The 21649-nt window shown below is 38.4% G+C and overlaps 1 protein-coding gene across 1 annotated transcript in view; it reads left to right on the top strand.

Moving 5' to 3' along the window:
- Positions 1-9746: 9746 nt before the first annotated feature.
- Positions 9747-21649, top strand: part of LOC127653003 (rap guanine nucleotide exchange factor-like 1) — a 55734-nt gene continuing 43831 nt past the window's right edge. The window contains exon 1 of the mRNA XM_052139476.1: positions 9747-10841. Within this exon, the coding sequence (XP_051995436.1) occupies positions 10460-10841 (382 nt within the window). The 5' untranslated portion in view covers positions 9747-10459. The remainder of the gene's footprint in view (positions 10842-21649) is intronic.

The raw sequence follows: 21649 nt of genomic DNA, 5'->3' as shown, positions 1-21649 counted from the left end.
GGTGCATTTTTACATGCGGTATTAAATAATTATTATTATTTGAGAATTATGATGAAGGGGAAGATTTTCAGTGGATAACTATTTAAATCCTGATCTGTTACTGGCTTCAGGAGACTTGGACTTTGTATGAGCAGCAGTTATGGCCTTTTTATAGTATTTTGTTTTTTATTTAGTAATTTCTGGAGCTTGACAGCCCCTGGTGACAATAAGCTTTCATCATACAGGTTTGGAAAGACATGGGGGTGACCAAATAATGACATTAAGTCATGAATGAATCTTTAGAGAGACTGACCCCAAACTGAACTCAAACATTGCACAATTCTACGGGAATTTCATAATCTGACTCAATCCAACCCTGAGCATGATCTCGGCCTAAATCAGACTTAAAGATTTAAAACACCTGAATTCTGTACACTTTACTTGCTATCTTTTATAGTATTTGTCACTAGTGCATTTTGAATGCTTTATATTGGCAGTCACTGCATATTTAACAGTGTACCCTCTCTCATCTATTGTTTTGTGTCAGAGATGCACATCGCTGGGGAGGGGGACCTCCCCCTCTGTCGTCTTTGCAGAATGACAGTAACCAAACAAAGCCCATAGCTGTCTTTCAGAGTCATGTCATTGTCCCCATCCCCCCCCACCCCCCGCATAAGAGCGGGAGTCTGTGTGGGTGTCATTAAACTTTTGCATGATTCATGGGAGCTGTTTGGGAGCATCCATGCATTGAGACAAATTATGTGCTTGTATTATGAGATGCGTGTGTGTATATGTGTGTATCAAGCTCAAGCAAAGATGCTCACTCACACAAACTCATCAACAGTGACTCAGACTTCTGTGCCCCATTCGTTGTCATTTCTTTAGATTGATTGTCTCCTTTTTCTGCACTTGTGTTTTTCTCACCCTCTCTTCACAGCCGAAAACAACAGTGATGTGTGATATCACAGCCAATGAAATTGCCTTAACCTCCATGTATCACTATGTGAATGCATGGGTGAGCGTGTCTAATGTGCTATTGTTCTACACAATTGTTATATACAAAAAGATGCAACTGTTTGTTTTGTCCATGATAAGTCTGTTTTCTCTCTATCCATACCCTTGCTTAAACCTTACACTAAAAACTAGCAGCCTCTTTAGTAGTTTTATGACCCAAAAAAGAAAATTCTGTCATCATTTACTTAACACCATGTTCTTCCAAACACTTAGCAGATGTTAGGCTGAATGTCCTGTCTTCTGCTTTCCATATGAGTGAATTGGGGGCTGTCAAGTGCCAAAAGAGATAGAAGATAAAAGTAGCCCCTTCGATTTGTGCACTATACATTCCAAGTCTTCTGAAGCCATACGATAGCGACATGTAAGTCAGTATTCAGAGTTTGCCTTCACTTTTCTCTCAAATCTCAATCTTGCTTGTGCACATTCAAGACTGGAGCATCGCAATTACCATAAAACACACAAGAACTAATAACGTTTTGTATGTAGTTAACAGAATTTAAAAATAAATATGAAATTTAACAGGTAGCCAATGTAACAATGATAAAATTGGGCTAATATGATCATATGTCTTGGTTCTAGTCAGCACTCTGGCAGCTGCATTTTGAACCAATTGAAGTTTATTTATTGATCTTGCTGGAGATTTTCACAGTAATGCTTTACAATAATTGTCTTGAGGTCATGAATGCATGAATTAGTTTCTTGGTATCAGCAACAGAGAGCATGTGTCATAACTTAGCAATATTTCTGAGGTGGAAGAATGCTGTTCTACAAATGTTGGAAATTTGATTTTTAAAGCACAGATAGGTATCAAATATAGCACTTAAGTTCTTTGCTGTAGAAGATACATAACAGTACATCCATCGAAAGACAAATTATATTTTAGCGGCTTATTTTTAGAGGTTTTTGGTCCAATAATTAGTGAATTGAGTACAAAGACATTTCTGACCATCCAATCTTTTTTTAAATTTTTATCCCCTTTTCTCCCAATTTGGAATGCCCATTTCCCACACTAGAAGGTCCTCGTGGTGGTGTGGTTACTCACCTTAATCTGGGTGGTGAAGGACAAGTCTCAGTTGCCTCTATACTTCACGTGGCTCATTGTGTATGACACCGTGTGTGGAGGCTCATGCTACTCTCCGCAGTCCAAGCACATCTTACCACATGCCACATTGAGGGCGAGAACCACTAATCACAACCACGAGGAGGTTACCCCATGTGACTCTATCCTCTCTAGCAACCAGACCAATTTGGTTGCATAGGAGACCAGGCTGGATTCACTCAGAACACCCTGGATTCAAACTCGTGACTCCAGGGGTGGTAGTCAGCGTCAATACTCACTGAGCTACCCAGGCCCCGGCCATCCAATCTTTGATATCATTGATACACTGCTAATTTGGAGAATTGTGAAATTTCATCAGGTTTAGAAGAAATATAAAGTTGGGTATCGTATTCCACGATTCCTGATAATATTTCCCAGGGGAAGCATATGTAAGGAGAAAAGCAGAGGCCCTGAAACTGATCCCTGTGGCACTCCATACTTAACTTTTGTTTGCTTTGACAATTCCTCATTTACACATACAAAGTGTTAGCGGTCAGATAAACAGGGCCTGAACCATGCTAATGCAAGTCCACTTATGCCAACATAAATCTCCAGCCTATTCAAGAGAATGTCGTGTCTATGGTGTTGAAGGCAGCACTAAGATCTAAAAGCACTAGAAGAGAAATGCAGCCGTGATCAAATGATAAGAGCAAGTCATTTGTAACTCTGATAAGTGCAGTCTCTGTACTGTGATGGGGCCTAAATCCTGACTGAAACTGTTCATATATATCATTTCCCTGTAATCTCGTACTATTATTATCACTTATCGTAAGACTCGATTGGAATGAAATTAAGAGAAATTTTGAGTGAACTATCTCTTTAAACTTGACCAGTATGACTGGAAGTATGTCTATCAATTTTATTATGAAAGTTACCTATCTGGTTTCAGGTCTTCTCAATACAGTCAACATTATGACATCTGACATGATTCAATTATTTGTAACACTTCTCAAATGACAAATATATTATGCTACAAGCCTGAGGATCACAACGAATCATAATCCCATTAAAATGTGTTTTTGAAAATGTTCTTCAGGGGTCACATTACCATCTCAATCTGCCAGCACCAAGATAAGACAAACAGCTTATAATGTGTTTGGGTGTCAGGGATGGGAATAGGGTCTTTATATTTGTATTTCACAGTGCTGCAAAGTGGGTTTGTTTAAAGGGTAACTAAACCCCTGCTCAGAGTCTGACTCCACCCACTAGCAATATTTGAAAAATGCTCGAAAAGTGGGCAGACCCCAGCGGGGATAGAGGGGACGAACCGAGGGCGGGGCTGAGCAGGGGGCGTGCACCTGAGACCCGTAGTGACAGATTAATTGACAGCTGCTGTCAGACTCTAAAATGGAGAGTGACTGGAGTGACGCAAGTGGCTTTGCCACGGAGCGGTCTTTTGAAGTCGAGGACCTTTCTCCCCCACCTTCACCTGAAGTGGAGGAGGGTGAATTGTCTGTGGACACAGGGCCGGAGCCATATCAATTCGAGCCGCTGGCTCAAACTGCGGTTTTAACTCCCTGTTGAGCATCCGAGTGCACATTCACCTTCACTCGCGTGCAGGAAAAACAAACGAAACGCTGTTCAGTGATGTTTATCCTTTTAGCAGGATTTTTATTTAGCGAGCTTCACTTGAACATAACATCAGTTAGCTGTTCTCTCAACTTAGAAGAATGTGACGTAAAGCGTAACGTCATCATGTACAAAACCGTATACCTCCAAATAAAAATATACAGGTAGTCAATACCGTAACACAATGTATAAGGGTGCAATACGTTTAACACTCCCGCATCGCGAACGCGCGTTTGTCGACCCCAGAGGATTAACTTTAGCCTAACCATAAATTGTGATTCAAATATATATGGTCACTCACCTCAAGACGCCACTGCGGTGGTGGAGTCCATGCAGGAGGAGCAGCGTTTGGCACCGCGTCGCTTTTCAGCGCGAGCTGTTTGGAGAAGCCCATTTCCACCTCCATTGCGTTGGAGAAGCAATCCCGCGTAAAATGCAGTTTGCACACTCCTCCAGCTCTAGGCAGGAACTCGCGGTCTTCCAGAACAAGGACGTGCAACCCCTGGCGCCTAATTTCCAAGTCTATATGGAAAGCAGTACAGTCCAGCAGTGCTGTTGCAACCAGCAACATTACACCTACGTACCATCCTGACCACTGTACTAAATACAGATAATCTACGCTAACTTGAAGCTATCCTAACTGACGCAATACTATGCTACTAACTAACTAACTATGCTTCTAACAATACTACACTAACAAATATGCTAATTAACTACCTAGACTACACTAAATAATCTAAATAACTATATAAATGCTATGCTAAATATATGCTAAAATACTCTATCCTGATCGTTTTCAATACTCGCAATTCCAACTCCTGACTCGCTACAGTGGTTTTGACGAAACGAGATGGTTTTTATACTGCCATGGGCGTGGTAGCTCGTACCAAGGGCGTGGTGAGTTGGAACCTGCTTACGTCAGCTGAAGTACCGCAAACAGCCAATAGGAAAATTCAACCGCAGTAGCCACCGTTCAACCTGAAGAGGGCAGCACTCAGACGTTTTTACACCATATATTGTAGAATTAAAACACTTTATACACAAATGTCAAAAAAATTACTTGAATCAATGACCAGTAATAATAAAGCCCCATTCTTACAGATCATTAACTAAAAAAAGTTGGTTTAGGGTTTAGTTACCCTTTAATGTGTTAAGGGTAATATCCTTACTGGATAAATAATCCACACACACACACACACACACACACACACTGGACATAGAACATCTTTGTCTGTGTGTATATGAGCATATATACTGAACAAATATTTATGTGTATGTATTTTTATAAGAATGTATTTACTCACCTTCTTTAATATATATATATATATATATAGAGAGAGAGAGAGAGAGAGAGAGAGAGGGAGAGATTTATACATATTAAAGAAATTTAGTATATAAATGAACATAAAAATATATACAGTATATATATATATATAGACAGAGAGAGAGAAAGAAAGAAATAATTTTCACACATGAGAGGCCTCTGTCTGTATTTGGGTTTCCAGTCTAGTGGAGTGGTCTGTTGTTTATTGTGAATATACAAGGTTGCGTGTCTCAGTATTCTGACTTATGACATTAGCGTTTTGTTGTATTTATTCATCTGTACAATACATTACAGGCTTTTTCACAAAGCAGAATGACAGCATAGTGAGTGTCCGTACTTGTATGTGTGTGTTTGTGTTGTGTAAAATAGCGCATGGCATGGAGGGGTGGGGGATGTATTTATTGAGTCATCGCAGATGTGAGCTCTGCTCTCCTCACTCCAGGGCAAGTGTGTTAGGCTCTTGAGGTCATCCATCATCTGAGAGTGTGTGTGGGTGGGTTTACGTATCCACAAGGACTGGTGGGCTCCACTGCCAAGTATATTAGATAGTCATGTTCGTTAGAACGACAAATATGCTTATGGAATTACCATAGTAATGACTATGTCTTTTGTTGGAATACAATTTTTTTGTGTGTGTGGAAACTAATACAAATACAAATGGTTATTTTTCATTTTGTGATGCACTATATATTGGTGTTCATATCAGAATGGGCCAATATTATTATTTTTTTTTATTATTATCGGCCTTGATTAGGTATGTAAAAATATTAGGCTGATATTACAAGCAGATAATATCAGGGCTTATGGTAAATTCATGAAAATAGGGAAACATTTTTCCAGTGACAAAAAGATGGTTACATTTTCCAGGAGCTGTTTTTCCCCCCCAATTCAGACAGAAAAATCATTTTCTATGCTAGTTATAAAAATGGCTAAGCAGTTATCAATGTTCATATCGGTCATATCGGTATTAACCAAAATGTATATATATATATATATATATATATATATATATATATATATATATATATATATATAGGTGCATCCCTAATTTTAACATTCATTCATGTAATTACCAGTTGCAGGACCTCATCTTGCTTTAGAGTTCATTAATTTATGGGTTCATTACCACTCAGATTCTTTTGTTGAGATAATAAAAAACATTATAGAGACATTTGACTCACTATGGAAAGCCTGTGTAAATTTAATCTCACAATTTTTGACTGGGAAAAGTCCAGGTGCTCCCTACGGCCAGTCTGCCCGTTTTCCAACAACATATGACCCATGGCTATTTGATCAGTTGATGTTTTCACAGATTATAGTCATATGTGCAGTACAAACTCTTCAATACATTCTTCTGATTTGTCCCCAAATTTCACAGTTTTGGTCATAATGTTTACATGCATTCTAAATACAGCTTCTAAGCTTTACAAAGATCCCTATTTTGTGTTGGTCAAGACTGTAGTTATTAATATATTGATAATAATTTTTCCGGTGGCAAGCCCATCCGAGCTTAAAGGGTTCACTGTTTACTGAACATTTATGTTGCTGTTGATCATATTGCTGTTACCACCGTTTAATAAAAGCAATAAGCCACTCAAGTCACTGTAACACACGACTGTTTTGTGGCTAATTGCTTTAATATTCATCATGGGATTTTATTTTTTTTATTTCCATGACTTTCCAAGCCTGGAAATCACAATTTAAAAATCCTCATATTTTCAGGATTTCCATGACTGGGAACCCTACACGTTTTGGGGTAGGGGCTTCTAATGATGAAGTCACAGTCTACACGTTAAAATCATGGCTCATCTTCAGGGAAGGTCATATGACTAACGATATGACAAACACTTGACTATGTCATTTTACAGACACTCACACATAGAAACCACAGAGGTAGAAGTGGAATAAAGCAAGGAGTGAACATGGTGAGAAGTGTCAGGGAAAGCCCCTCAAAATATCACTTAACAAGGAGACTATCTAGATAAGTTAAGGAGAAGTGAAGAGACTGAGTGTGGATGTTGTGTAAGTTCTGTGGCCAAAGGATGACTGCAACGGTTTGCTTGATGTGTGATTTCCATCTTGCTGCAGCATAGTTTCACACTCATTTCCATGGTGGCAACGATGACCTCTACTGACGCAGAGCTATTTATACCATACTGATTCTTTATAGCCTGCAGTTTTTAGCTTTCAAAAACATATACACATTGTTTAGAATTAACTAGGATTATCAGGGATAGCTGAGGTGCATTCCACTGAGTGTAACTTGAACAAATTCTTCTGTGTGATGTCATGGAGGGCGGAAATACCTATTCTGCAGTTTTAACTCTGCCGTGCACAGTGAGTCATCACATGTGTGGTGGAAGCTTTAACCACAGCTTTTTTTTCTGTGTTCATCAGAACTATCCCTTTAAAGCGGATCAGAGAAAAGGTTTTTATCTTGTTATCAGTGACATTTTCAGTGGTGGACTTCCGCCAACCACTGTTGGGTAGAATATATTAACCTCAATGCTGCTGAATTCCATATCAACACACTCCCTTCCGAAAAGACAATCATTGCCATATGATATGTGCAGCATTACAGAAATTGAGGTCACATTTCAATTGGTTTCAATTGGGTGATCAAAATAACATGCTGAATAAAGTATATCAACAACATTTGGTTTCAACCTTCCCATATGGTAAAATAATTACGTATTTAATTATAAAAGCCTAGCGTAGTGTGTGACGGTAAATGGATCCCATATTTACCCGTCATAGGTGTCGTGGTATACTGTTTCCTGACAGACGTTTGAACAGGACACCACGCATGGACATCCTGAAGTAACACAACACTGATGATAGATAAAACTGCTTGCCCCATTGGCTTGCACCTTTTAGGCTACCATGACCAGGCTTCAAGCTTTAGGCTGTTGGCATTTGTCTCTAAATTACGGCCTTTGATTAAAGACCCTTAAATGTTTGTGAGACTGAGCATGAAGTGGTTGTGTAAGAGATAAGCATTTTCTGTGCTTTCCAACTGGGCTATCTGAAACCAGCATTAAAACACTGGCATACAGCTGGTCAACTGTAGACCCTTATGGGGAACAACACACATGCCAACTGTAATCGATACACCACAGTGGTCTTATTTCACAAGTCTCAGGTTCTTTCTTAAAGAATTTAGCTACGTTCAATCAGTTAATTTGCTCATATTAACTAGTGGTTGATTTGTAAAAAAACGCTTAGTCTTGAGGGTCTAAAAACTCAGCTCTGTTTTATGGTTTTTGTGGTCAACATAAACAACAAAATAACTACCTACACTACATGTTGGTTACACCACGACATTGATTTGGTGAACACAAGCGTTTTTAAATATGAATCATATTTTAAAAGACAGTTGTATCACTGCTTGATTTTTAAAGAAATAACAATAAAATATTATTCCGCACTAGTCATGCAAACATTTCTTTTTTCATGGAATTGCAGCTTTTTTTTTACTAACTCTGGACACCACATGACATTTTTTACTTTCAGCCCCAGAACAAAAATCAATGTGACTTAAAAATATGAATATATGCTCATCATAGAAGAGGTGTATTCAAGTAAATGGTTTGTGTGAATTGCATTTTAAATGTATTTTTAATTTAATAGTCAGTCTCATTAAAAGCTGAAATAGTTGTTTGTTACTTCCTTAATTCTACTTTGCACTACTTTTAGCCAGTTTTATTTATTTGTCTTTTGCATACTGTTTTTTCCCCGCTAAGCTAAGCAAATGCTTTTCCAAAACAATATAGGCTATATACTTTGTCATCCTTTATGTAAAATGTACCATTGGTAAACATAGTTTAAATACAGTAATTGTTATTGCTGATACGTTTAAATGCAAGTAAAATATTATTATTTGAATTCTGAGATTATTTGTCTTCTTTTCCTTGTAAGTTTTGTGTATGTGTAGCCTATATGTGGCACTGTGCCATGTTTCCTATAGGCCTAACCGGTGTCCATAAACATTGTATATATGTTATTTGTGTCATAAAAGTTCAAAATGAATTAAAAAAAATGTACTTTAGTGGTATAAGACACCACTGTTATAAAAAAGAAATTTAAAGGGATTCACCCAAAAATGACAATGCTCTCATCATTTACTCACCCTCATGTCATCCAAGATATTTATGTCTTTTTTTTTCTTCTGCTGAACACAAACAGTGATTTGAGAGAGCTCTGTTGGTCCATACAATGCAAGTGAATGGTGATCAGACCTTTCAAGCTCTAAAAATCACATAAAGGCAGCATTAAAGTAATATAGACTCCAGTGGATTAATCAATGTCTTCAGAAGCGATATAATAGCTGTGGGTGATACCCAGATAAATATTGAATTCCTTTTTTACTACCTATTTTTATTGTATGGACCTTCAGTGCTGAGGTATTCTTTACAAAATATCTGTTTGTTTTCAGCAGAAGAAAAAAAAGTCACACACATCTGGGATGGCATGAGCGTGAGTAAATGATGAGAGAATTTTTGGGTGAACTATCCCTTTAATACAATTTACGAATTAAATTTAATTTACGGACATTTAAGTATAGCTATTTATGGAAACTCTGAACATGGTAGGCTATATATTTCACATTTCGAAGTGCACGATTTGCCCATGAGCTTGTGACTGCAATTGCTGCTATTCAAAGCAATTGAGCAATATCTCTTGACACCACCAATAACACACGCGCTCAGCTGCAGAGAAGGCGGGTAGAGAGAGAGAGAGAGAGAGAGAGAGACCCACTAACACACACACCCACGATGGGTGTGTATACTGTATGTGAGTGCGACGGAGCGCAATATTTGAGCGGACTCGAAGCGCAGAAAACACGGAACCATACATAAAGAGAGAAATAAATAAGGATTCGAGCATTGAACCGATCAGGGATCTACCTACACGGAATCATAAGGATTGAGTCTCCGACAGAAGCCTTTTTCCTTTAGAACTGCTGCCATAGACGATTCATCTGCATGGTCCAGCATCTTGACAGAGACTGATTTATATATGCATTAAAAACAGCTCGTTTTAAAACCCGCTAATTCTATCGTTATCTTTTGTATCTGATTATTGTTCTAACTGACTCCACAATCAAGGCTTCGTGACAGTGGCAATGGTAAGCCTAATACACATTTAGCCTTCTTCTCTGATATACGACCTGAAGGACTGCAGTGGAAGACGGGTTTCCCTGGGATACGTTTGGATCTTTTTTCCTATCGTCGTAGGGGACTCGAGCAGCATCCACTTGTATTTTGAAACATTGAATCTGTTCTAATGGCCGTCTTTTATTCTTGACACCTCTGTCCAGAAGGGAGAATATCATCAATTATTTTATACATTGTCGCTATTATCAGCTATGATGTAGACGCTCACGTCTAATCCGTCTTCATCAGTGTTAATTAGCCTATTGAGTATTAATTACGATCAACACACAGGACCTTCTTGCGATTTCGGTCATCAAAATGCCGGCTGGAATGAAGCCTCTTGAAAAGTTCTTGAAGAAGCAGACCAACGCACTCACGCGGGCCGGTGGTTTCGGGGACAAGGCCACCGGCACCGGGGCATCGAGGCGGCGGGCCAGCCTGTCCCGTGTGGTGCCGTTCTTCAGGGAGACGTCTCCCGAGAGCGGTCCGGCCAGGGAGGTTTTCAGTCCGGAGACAGAAGAAGCGCCATGCTGGCCCTCCGCCACTGCAGACATTAGAAGCCCGTCGCTGTCCAGCGACGAGCAGAGCTCAGAGGCGAGTCTGGACACGAATTGGACGCCGCTGCCCGCAGACACTCCAGATAATCTAGCGCTGGCGCTGCTGGACAGTGTGGCGGGAAAGCGGTACGGCAACTGTACAGGTGAGTTCCATTTTCCCGCCAGGTCAGCTCTCTCTCTCTCTCTCTCTCTCTCTCTCTCTCTCTCTCTCTCTCTCAGAGTATTTATTCTAATAAGTGCTGCGTCTGAAAGATCTTATTGAAGCTCAGGAGAGTTAAATTAAAGACCCGCATTAAATGGTTGATGTTTCAAGAGCACAATTAACGTTTGTTAATATTGTAACAGTTCCTGTGTGTTGCGATGGACGTTTATGGTGCACGGCTGTGTTGGTAACAATAAATGATCCTTTACACTAGCTTCTCCAAGATGCTCGAGGGTTGGATAATAACGCGGGTGTTACGCATGTAATAGAGGCATGTAATAACAAGACGCGTTTATTGTATTTCTGTCTATGATCACCATGAAGGCCTACCCGTCAAAGGAACATATTTAGTCATCTTTAGTACTGTTTTGGGGTCTTGCGTTTTAGAAGTGACAGGAATATTCCGGGTTCAATACAAGTTGAGCTCAATGGACAGCATCTGTGGCATAGCTAATGTTAATTACTTCAAAACGTATTTTGACTCGTCCCTCCTTATCTTTAACAAAATCAAAAATGTGAGGTTACAGTAGGCTAAGGCATTTACAATAAAAGTCATCCATTAAATAGTTTTTTTTACTGTCGGTTTTAGGGTCGTTATGGCAACAAAGTTGTATAATTGGAGATAACTTCTCAGAAAAAGTAGTAAGCGTTTAATAAGCGTCTCATTAAAATCATGCTAACACATATTGTTTACGTCTTGTAGCTATTATAGGGATGGGCATTTTCGTTGGGCAATTTTTTAGTCAAGTACTCTAACCCACAAAAAACAAGTAATTGATTACTCATAAATTAAAATATATGTTAAAAGTAACAAGTATGACACCTATGTAAAAATTACATTTAGTTTTATTCATAAACATTAACAAGAATGGTTTTAATTAAGGTAACTTTAACAAACTATGCTTTTCTTTTGGGGAATAAAATGAAATGAAAAACACAAAAACTTTTGCAATCACCTGGAGCTTAGAAACATAGAGACCAATTCTGAAGGGTAATGCACTTTTACAAACTCTTTGAGTCTACATAAAGGCCATTACATTTTTATCATATCACGTCCATTGGTTTGCATGACTCCCAACAAGAAACGAATATCAATAGAGTAGAATTCAATACGAATGTTGAAAAAGTATTGCTAGTGCTACACTAGATGACATTTGGTGAGAGATTCAGAAGGAAAGTACAGAATTCAAGTTATTTTATCCACTTTTTTTTCTGAATGCAGGAGTTTTCCACGAATCATAACGAAAGGCTGTTTTCATTTCCCTCCTAGGTCTCCTGTGTTTTCACTCGCATCTGCATATGTTTTAGCAGATAGTGTGATGTTTAGCGTATTACATTTGTATAAATTCCCAATTACAAAAAACTCGTTGCTCCATAGTGCCGATACAGTGTCACGATGATCGTCTTTTGACAGTGTCTCATCTGTCAAAGTATAGGGAGTGTGTAGACTTGAAGTAGTGGGTCACTGTTAGTTACGTTGGTATCATTAAATTTAAGCTGCACAAGTTGAGCCTGAACACATTTTTACTCCAATGGACACTTAAAATGGTTGTTGTTCTCCATCTGGATCACTTGTTTAGGTAGTTTCTAGTGGCAATCAGAATCATCATAGCGGTGCCCAGTGCGTCAAGCTTTTTAGCACAAGAACAAATTCAGTCTTAGCATCCCCCAAAACTTTTAAAAACTTGTCTTAAGACCCCTGCGATCTGATTCATTCCATTGCGGTCAATCTTCCTGGTTCTAAATGCAAGAACGCGTCCTGTGTGAATGGCCCCTGTAGCAAAATTGGTTTTGAGAAATGGAAAGATACTGTTGTTTTGCTAATTTAAACAGCTGCAGTGCAAGATGAAAGCTAGTTTATTTGATCCCCACATCAAAGTCCATCGTGGCCCAATTTGCTCAACAAGCCTGCACTGACTGTGCATGCAACACCTCAGTCGTAACACAGACATAATTGTGTCATAGAGATCTTTACATCAGTAAAGCATATGTATAGAGCAAGTAGGCCTATATATTATTTTTGGCAAAAAGGTTTTTGAAGGTTTACTTGTATTTGATGGCCTCTTTTTCCTCAGGGATATGTCATGAGAGCAGACCACTGTATTCAGGTCTTGAAAGGCCATCAAAACTAAGCTACAGCCATAAACGCTGAGCTTCATTGAACACTGGCAGTGGCAACATTTATAAGGTCACAGATAGGGATTTCATTTAATAGTACTTACATAACTATTAATAACAGGTTCTATCACTGAATGAGGAACTTGCTGGAAAATGTCTTGAAATATGGGTGGAGCTGCTGCTGGAATATTTCTTTGGGTATATTGGTATTAAGTGTTACCAAGGTGCTTTGTCCTCAAATTGGTGTTATGAATGTGTCATGAACCAACAAGTTGTTACCATCTATACCTGACTTAGACATGCATACAGCGCTAATCACTTAGGTAGTGGTTGAGGTAAACACTTTCAGCCCTTATGCCAGATATGGGGATTTCTATTTTAGCCTCAGACAAAGGACTTGAACAGAGAAATGATAAATTGTGGGAGTTTTTGATGGGAATATGGTGTTGCATGTGTCTACAAAACATCTGCAACAAGTGCATACATGTTACCTATTCCAATATGTTCCAGGACTTTTATTTCATAAAGAATGGCTCTCATACACATTCATTGGTAGTGAAGCTTTGCAGTCATAGTGCCGCAGCTCTCGCTGCACATGTGCATTGGAGTGTTTTTGTGAAGTAACCATGGAAACTGCAGGGATTTCAACAGTATGCCAGTCCATAAAGAGAGAATTATGCTTTATGTTAAATCAATGGGCAGACAGGCCACTTGCTTTTGTCCATTGTGTTATTAGGATGTATGAAAAACTGTTATTTTTTGTTAGACGAGTTAAATGATGATTTTTCTTTTCATTGGACTTTTCTACCTGTGTGAAAAAGAAAGAATGGTGAGGAATGGTTTATATACACGCCAAGCTCAATTGCATGCTTTATAAAGAGTAAAAGGTAAAAAGACCGATGTGTTTGGTAACAAGCTTTCCCAAAGGAACCAAAGGAGTTTTTTTTTATTTATTTTTTTAAATCTCTGACTTTTGATTGCAGGTATCTTTGCAAATTTGAGCACATTTTGTGACATTGTTGAAATTTCTTCTGAAACAACTGGCGACATGTGTGAGATTACCAGCTGTATACTTAAAGGGATAGTTCACCCAAAAATGTAAATTCTTTCATCATTTACTCACGCTCATGTCATCCCAGATGTGTATTGACTTTCTTTCTTCTACTGAACACAAGTAAAGATTTTTAGAAGACTATCTCAGCTCTGTAGGTCCATACTGTACAGGTGAATGGTGGCCAGAACTTTGAAGGTCCAAAAAGTATATTAAGGCAGTGTAAAATTAATCAATAAGACTGGTGGTTTCAGAAGCAATATGATAGGTGTGGGTGAGAAACAGATCAATATTTACATCCTTTTTTACTATAAATCTCCATTTTACTTCCACTTTCTTCTTTGTTTTTGCCGATTTACATTATTCATGCATATTGCCACCTACTGGACAGGGTTCAGCCACTTATATAGATTGTGTTTTGTTGTTTCTGTGACTGAGCTCTGACATCCTTGTTTTGTGTCTTGTCTAGTCTATGTGAGAATGCTTGGCTTGCCCTTTTGGCGTTGTCATGCATTATCTTGTCTTGTTGGTTATTGGCACGTGTGCATTGCTCTTATGTTATCTTGCGGCATGCACACGTGTCAATTGTTTTGTGTTTGTCTCTCGCAGCCTCGGCCGTGCTTCGTGTTGTGCTCATGTTGGGCTGTGCATCCGGGTTGCCATCCGTTGTCATGTTGTGCTGGGGTTCGGCTACCTCGGTCTTAGTTGCCTGTTTATCTGTGGCCGAGCCCTCGCACAAATGTCCTGTCTTTTCTGGCGCTTGACATGAGTGCACATTGCTGTTGTTTCTGGCAATATGCGCTCATGTCATTCGGGTGTTTGTATCTTGTGAGAGCACACAGCTTTGTTTTGTTTCTGTATTGCCGCATGTCTCTCAGTCTCGCGTCACACCCCGCCTCCTTGTTTGCCTTTTATTAGTTCATTTGTTTCACCTGTCATCTGTTAACCTGTTTGATTTCTTTCCCTATTTTAGTTCCTTGTGTGCGCTGTTCTATGCCAGTTCGTCTTGTTTCCTGATCCAGTCTGTCTCGTCAGTAGTGTCTCCTGTTTTGTTTTCGTTTTGCTCCGGCCCAACCCATCTTTATTTAGTTGCCCTGGACTGTGTTGTTTCTCCACTTGTGGAGGTTTTGTTTTTCCATTTCCTTTTTTGTTTTCACTTTTATTTGATTAATAAAATCCCATTATCTGCATTTTTTCCTTGGTTCACGTGGTGCACGAACCGTGACAGATATTGCATTAGTGATTTTTCTGTCCTTTTGTTTGTGGGGCTTGTGGATTTTGACATCTTTAGCCAGATATCTGATACATCTATAGAATTTTACATCTAAACTGGCTCTCATTGATCAACAGTGTAAATTGAATCACTACATCAATAGTTCATGTGGTTCACAGGACCAAACTCAGCTTTTTTTTTTAAACAATCTTTTAAAAAACAGTTTTTAGCAAACAGATTCTATTTGAGCTACTGCTAACCTTTAAAATGATGTCCTGAACTAAACTATCTCTCATTTTGTGTTCTTGACAGCTCATTTTGAAATAAATACCTTTGTCTTTCTATTTTGGAGATAAATTTAAGCAATTTATCTTGAACTACTGCTCAATATATAGCACACATCAGAGAGATTTAAACTTCATGTCTCGCATTGAGGCATTCAGGCCCGTACCCAACCTGTTTAGCTTTTTTTTTTTTGGAAAGGGGATGTCATGCCCTGCCTCAACTAGATAAGTCTGACATTTTTGCTACAATTTGCCATTATAGACATTTGGAAACATTTGAAAAAGTGCCAATAATCCTGGATTAGCCAACAATGGACTTGCAATTTGATTCATCTAGTTTTGTTGTCTGTGCGATGATGCTGGATTATGAATTGTGGGAAGTCCACTGATCCAGGGTCAAGAGGTAATGCACTGAAATAAGACGCTATGTACTGCACAGTCAGTTCATCAGCATTAAACCACATACCCCAGCTGTTGGTAAAATTAATGACTGTAGACAGATGCATTTTGTAGATGGATGATTTATTTTGAAAATTTTTGATAGTCTGAGTCCAAAAACATTCACTCACCCTCATGTTATTACAAACCTGATTGACTACTTTCTTGGAACGCAAAAGGAGGTTTTACAGAATATGACCATTCACTTTCATTTTTGGAAACAAATAGCACAAGTGAATGGTGACTGAGGTGAGTCAGTTTGTGAGTCAGTCCCTAACATCTAATGGCACTTTTCAACTGCACGTTACGGTTCGACTCGACTCGACTCTGCTCGCTTTACTTTTCTGAGCTTGCTTTTCCACTGCAGTTTAGTGCAGCCTTAACGTGGGGCTGATCGTCATAGTTGCGCCACCTCTACTGCCGTGACATCGTCTTAAATGAGACACAACAAAGGAGCAATGAATGAATGGTGTTCTTGATTCTCGGCATGTGGCAGTTTTTCACAGCAAGACGACAAACTTTGTTTCAAAAGAGGCTGATGGCAGCAAGACAAAATAAATATTTTGACAAAAAAAAACAGGAGATTTTGGGGAATCATACACCAAAGCGCAGACGAGGACATCACTGTGTTAGCTCAAAGATGACGCACTAGGATAAGATAACTTGCCATCTATCTTATAGCAATGAGCCAATACTTACATTTCGCTTGGATCATCGACCGAGGTGGTACTAAATAAGTACCAGGTACCAGGTACTATCCACAGTGGAAAATCCCCATAATGTTCCAAGTAATAAGGAAAGCCACACAGTCTTGGAACAATAAGGGTGTGAATTATGACAATTACATTTTTTTGGGGTGACTATCGCTTTAAGGATATTTAATAATGCTATGTATGACTAATACTCAAAAATATTATTTTTCCAAATTCTACATACTTTTAATACTTTTATTTCCTTTATCCTAACACTTTGTTTCCTGTGAAATACAGAATTCTATGGAATGACATTATTCAAAAGGAATTGCAAATTGTATTTGCAATTGCGTTTTCAATTTGTGGACGCATAAAATGTGACATAATCCAAACTCAATTGCAAATCGCGCATTACCGTTTGAATTTTCGTTTAAGCGAACGCACAGTGACTGCCAGATTTCAAATGGAAAAGCAAAGTCCGTTTGCAACTGTGTTTCCCATATCTTATGAGTTTTGGCCCTGTCATATTTAAATAGCAATTTCAATTACCACGTCTGATTTTTCACTTTCTCAGCGTCGCGTATGTAGCCAGCCAAAACTCAAGTGGAATACTAATTCCCTTAGTATTTCCATTGATGCCTTACGAAACCTGTCAATCAGGGTCAAGGGTGGGATTATGCAATGGGGTTGTTTTTCTTGGGAAGAGACGTCACTCACAGTCGACTGTCAAGATCAAATAAACCGGCGTCTGTTCAGGGCATCACCTCTTTATTTATTTTGTATTTATTTTAATGTTTATTTGACAGGGACAAATGCATAGAACATTGCTTTATAAAGAATAGGCCTACAAAGTAGATGCCACGCATACATGTTTCTAGCCATGACTAATTTGCAACCCCTGTCCCTGGTTAGGCTTATAAATTTAAAACAAAAATTACAGAGTATTGAGTTTAAGATTTATAATTAATAAAATACATACAACAAATACATCCCATATATGAAATAAGATATGGGCTTAAGTAGATGTGGAAGTCACTATAAATCAAAGTTTAGACACATTTAACAATACAAGAACACAAAAGTGTGCATATGTCTGTGCGTGCTCACATATGCAACATTATGTTTGTATGCATTGTGTTATGTCCTGTACAGTCAGTGTTCACAAAGTTGTTTCAGTTTCAGCCATTGCTTTAAATGTGTTTTAAAAACCTTGAAGTCTGTCAGTGTTTTAATTTCAGATGCATTCCACAAATGTATGCCTCTTACTGAAAATGATGTCTGACCAAATGTTGTTCTACGTTTTGCGGCTATAGTTTCCACTTATTGTGCCTCTAGTTCTTATTCCGCTCTTTTGTTTATGTACTAGTTGACAGAATATTTCTGGTGCAACGTTGTTCACACACTTAAAAATTAGTTTTAAAAAGAAAAATTTACAAAACTGTCAAAACTCAAGATATTATGCTTCCTTAGAATGATGCAGTGATGCCATCTTACTGATTTCTGGTCCATTACTTTTAATGCTTGTTTATATAATGACTCTTGACAGTCGACTGTGAGTGACGTCACTTCCCAAGACAAACACGCCCCATAGCATAATCCCACCCTTGACCCTGATTGACAGGTTTCCGTGTAAGGCATCAATGGAAATACTAAGGAAATTAGTATTCCACTTGAGTTTTGGCTGGCTACATACGCGACGCTGAGAAAGTGAAAAAGCAGACGTGGTAATTGAAATTGCTATTTAAATATGACAGGGCCAAAACTCGTAAGATATGGGAAACACAGTTGCAAACGGACTTTGCTTTTCCATTTGAAATCTGGCAGTCACTGTGCGTTCGCTTAAACGAAAATGCAAACGGTAATGCGCGATTTGCAATTGCGTTTGGATTATGTCACATTTTATGCGTCCACAAATTGAAAACGCAATTGCAAATACAATTTGCAATTCCTTTTGAATAATGTCCGGAAAATCATTCCATAGAATTCAACAGGAACTTTAGTTAGATAATTTCTAAGACAACACACCCTCTTGACACATCTTTTTCTCTGGAATGTGCACAGACACCTGATATGTATGTATTGTAATTACTGGTAGCGTGCAATGGAGTGATTTTATTGGACCCATTGAACCGAGATTAGCAAAGTTGATCATTACATAACTTTGTTTACCTTTAGCCCTTCCAGTTGTAAGCCAGAGGCAAAAGTAGTTGTCTAGGCTGGCATGTCAGAACAAAGTTCCAGAGGGCAAGGCAACAGCAGTCTAACTGCTGTGTGATTCGTTAGTGGTGGTAGTTGAAGAATTTTGAAAATGTTTGCTTAACTCATAGGTGAGAGGAGTGGCTTATACCTTCCTCACTTAAAGTGGCCATGAGTCAATGTTGTTTATTTCAACAATTTTTGAAATAAAATTGTCCTCTGTCTGCTAAGAATGATATACATATACTCTATATATAGGACAGGCCAATTGTTATTTTGTATTTCTGTCCAGTTATTTCAAACCTCATGTAAATACAGTTTTCTTGCATTGTCAGATTTTTTGAAGAATCTGATTTTAGGTCACTTTCAACGTATTGGCATGCGTGTAAACACACTCACTGACATTTCAAAAGTCTACATGTAAAACATGAACCAATTTGACGTTAAATTGTGTTATCTATTACGACACTCTCATTCTAAAAATAGAATACACATGAGATTAGTCATAAAAAAGCTGTTTTAACCACTCAGTGATGATTTAAAATAATATAAATGCAGTAGATAATGTGTAATTTGTTATGTTTACATGTATTCATGGCACTAATGCTAACGCTAAAATGCTATATGTGGCAGAGACTATTTAGAATAGACGGGCCACTTCTAATAAAATGAATAGGAGAAATTGGAATGGTCAATGGATGCAGAAAAGGAAGTTCTGTCTTAGAGGTAAAAGAGTCAATCACCTTTTAGAGACTAACATTTGGGTTTTTCGGTTTCCCCCCATTTAAGTAGATAGGAACTACACTTGTACACTTTCTATGTTTACATAGGAAAGTAGCTGCCCAGCCTGCCCTAGAGCATTTCAAAGATGGCTGTCAAATGGACTGACTTGTTAAAAGGCTTTGTACATGGTCATAATATGCACCAGGTAAGATCATGAAAAAGGTTAACGCTTGTTGAAATTCTGCATTCCAGTGTGTTTATGTTGACTGATCTAGAACGAGTGAAGAAAGTAACCAGAAAAAGATGCTGGCGTCAAAGTAGGTAGGACCAATGGCAGAAAGAAGGTGTTTATCAGCTGGCACAAAGTTTTCTTGAAAGTTTGCGCAGGCAAGCTCATTTGACCCATTGAATCAAACTTAAAACACCTTATTTTGTCCATATTTTGTTTGAAATGATGTCAAAATGTTCTTTCTTTGATTTCGCTAGAAGTATATTGGCACCGTAAGTTGTAATTGCACAATATACCAACAGCCTTTTCAATGGATTTCAATTAATCTGTTTTCAGATATTTGTGAGTAAATATTGTGTGAGATATATGTTTAATTTATGTTTAAGTACACCATATTAGTCAATCACTTATCTGGATCATACATGATATTTCTGGCCAATATATGATGAGTCATGTATCTTATAAGCTGTTTTTGAAGAATATGCATCACATAGTTGAGTCATTTGTCCCTCACCAAGCTTATTTCTGTACTTTAGTACCTGGATGGTGATTGGTGACAAATGTAGTTACAGCACATACCCAAATATTAACCCTCAAATCAGTACCACAGCATGACCTATCGCTTTTTAAGCTACCAAACTATGGCAATGTCTAAGGATAGTCTTAAGTCATGATTTACCTGGTCACTAAAGGCTAATGAAGGTAAAGATAGATGTAAATGGTCTCTCTAGAGTCTAGACTTACACCAGGTTGTGTAAGGACCACCCCACTCTCCATGTGCTGCTTTCCAGTGGGCCGAAATTGTCCTCAGGCTGTTTTAAAGAATCTTTGGCAAGCAATAAAGTGTGGAGAAAGAGAGAAAGAAATACATGCAGGGAGAGAAGGAGAGAAGTGCAATTGGAGAGAGTCTGTTTGTGTGGGAGGAATGCTGGCATTTTTTATTTTTTTTTGCTTTTGTAAAGAGCGAGGGATTAGAGTGGAATGGCTGCCCACTCTCTGGCCTCCCTTTGCAAGGCTTTACATAACATCAGGAGGAAAAGCGAGATATCTCACTCTCTTTAATGAGTTGTGCCCACTCATTTTGCGCTCGTTCGTGCACCTGGGCAAGAGAGAAGCAATGGGGTCCCCCTCGGCTCTGTGCTCAGACCATTCGCATTGTGAATATGTGGTTTGTTTGAAGTATGTTAGTGATGCAAAGTGTATGTGTATGTGGAGGGGGCGGCAAATTTGTGTTGTATCTGTAATGCTGTATGTGGGATTTTCGATTACTTCCTACATAGACAGCTACCTTCTAAGGTAACTGAAATGGAACCTCAAAAGTGGCTGATTTAAACAAACAAATAATTATTTATACTTTTCAGAATTAAATGAAATATAAGTATATTTGTACTTGGATATATTGCCTCAACCACCATATGGGATGATTATTCACAGAGATTGTCGTAATGCATTCTGAGATACAGAATACAGGGGATGCTGTCTTAGAATTTGGCTAAACAGATCGCACCAGTTTGGTTTCAGAACAGAAGTATAAATCCCATGAATGATTTCCATAGGGGAATTGATTTTTAATGTAGCTTATAAACCATTAAAAGACAGACCTACTGTGAGCTCTGAGTTTGTTAATCGATGGTAAATGCTTTTGTTGAAGCCATAACTCCGCATTATTTTAACTTAATTAAAGAAACCCTGCATTTAATAGTAAAATACCTGGTAAGGAACTACACTACCTGTGAATCCTAAAGAGAAAGATCCACCAATCTTATAGTTGCACCAAATAAACCATGACAAACAAGCTGGCAGTG

Source organism: Xyrauchen texanus, chromosome 12 (assembly GCF_025860055.1).
Source record: "Xyrauchen texanus isolate HMW12.3.18 chromosome 12, RBS_HiC_50CHRs, whole genome shotgun sequence".
In the NCBI taxonomy this organism is placed as follows: domain Eukaryota; kingdom Metazoa; phylum Chordata; class Actinopteri; order Cypriniformes; family Catostomidae; genus Xyrauchen; species Xyrauchen texanus.
This window is presented reverse-complemented; position numbering and strand designations above follow the sequence as displayed.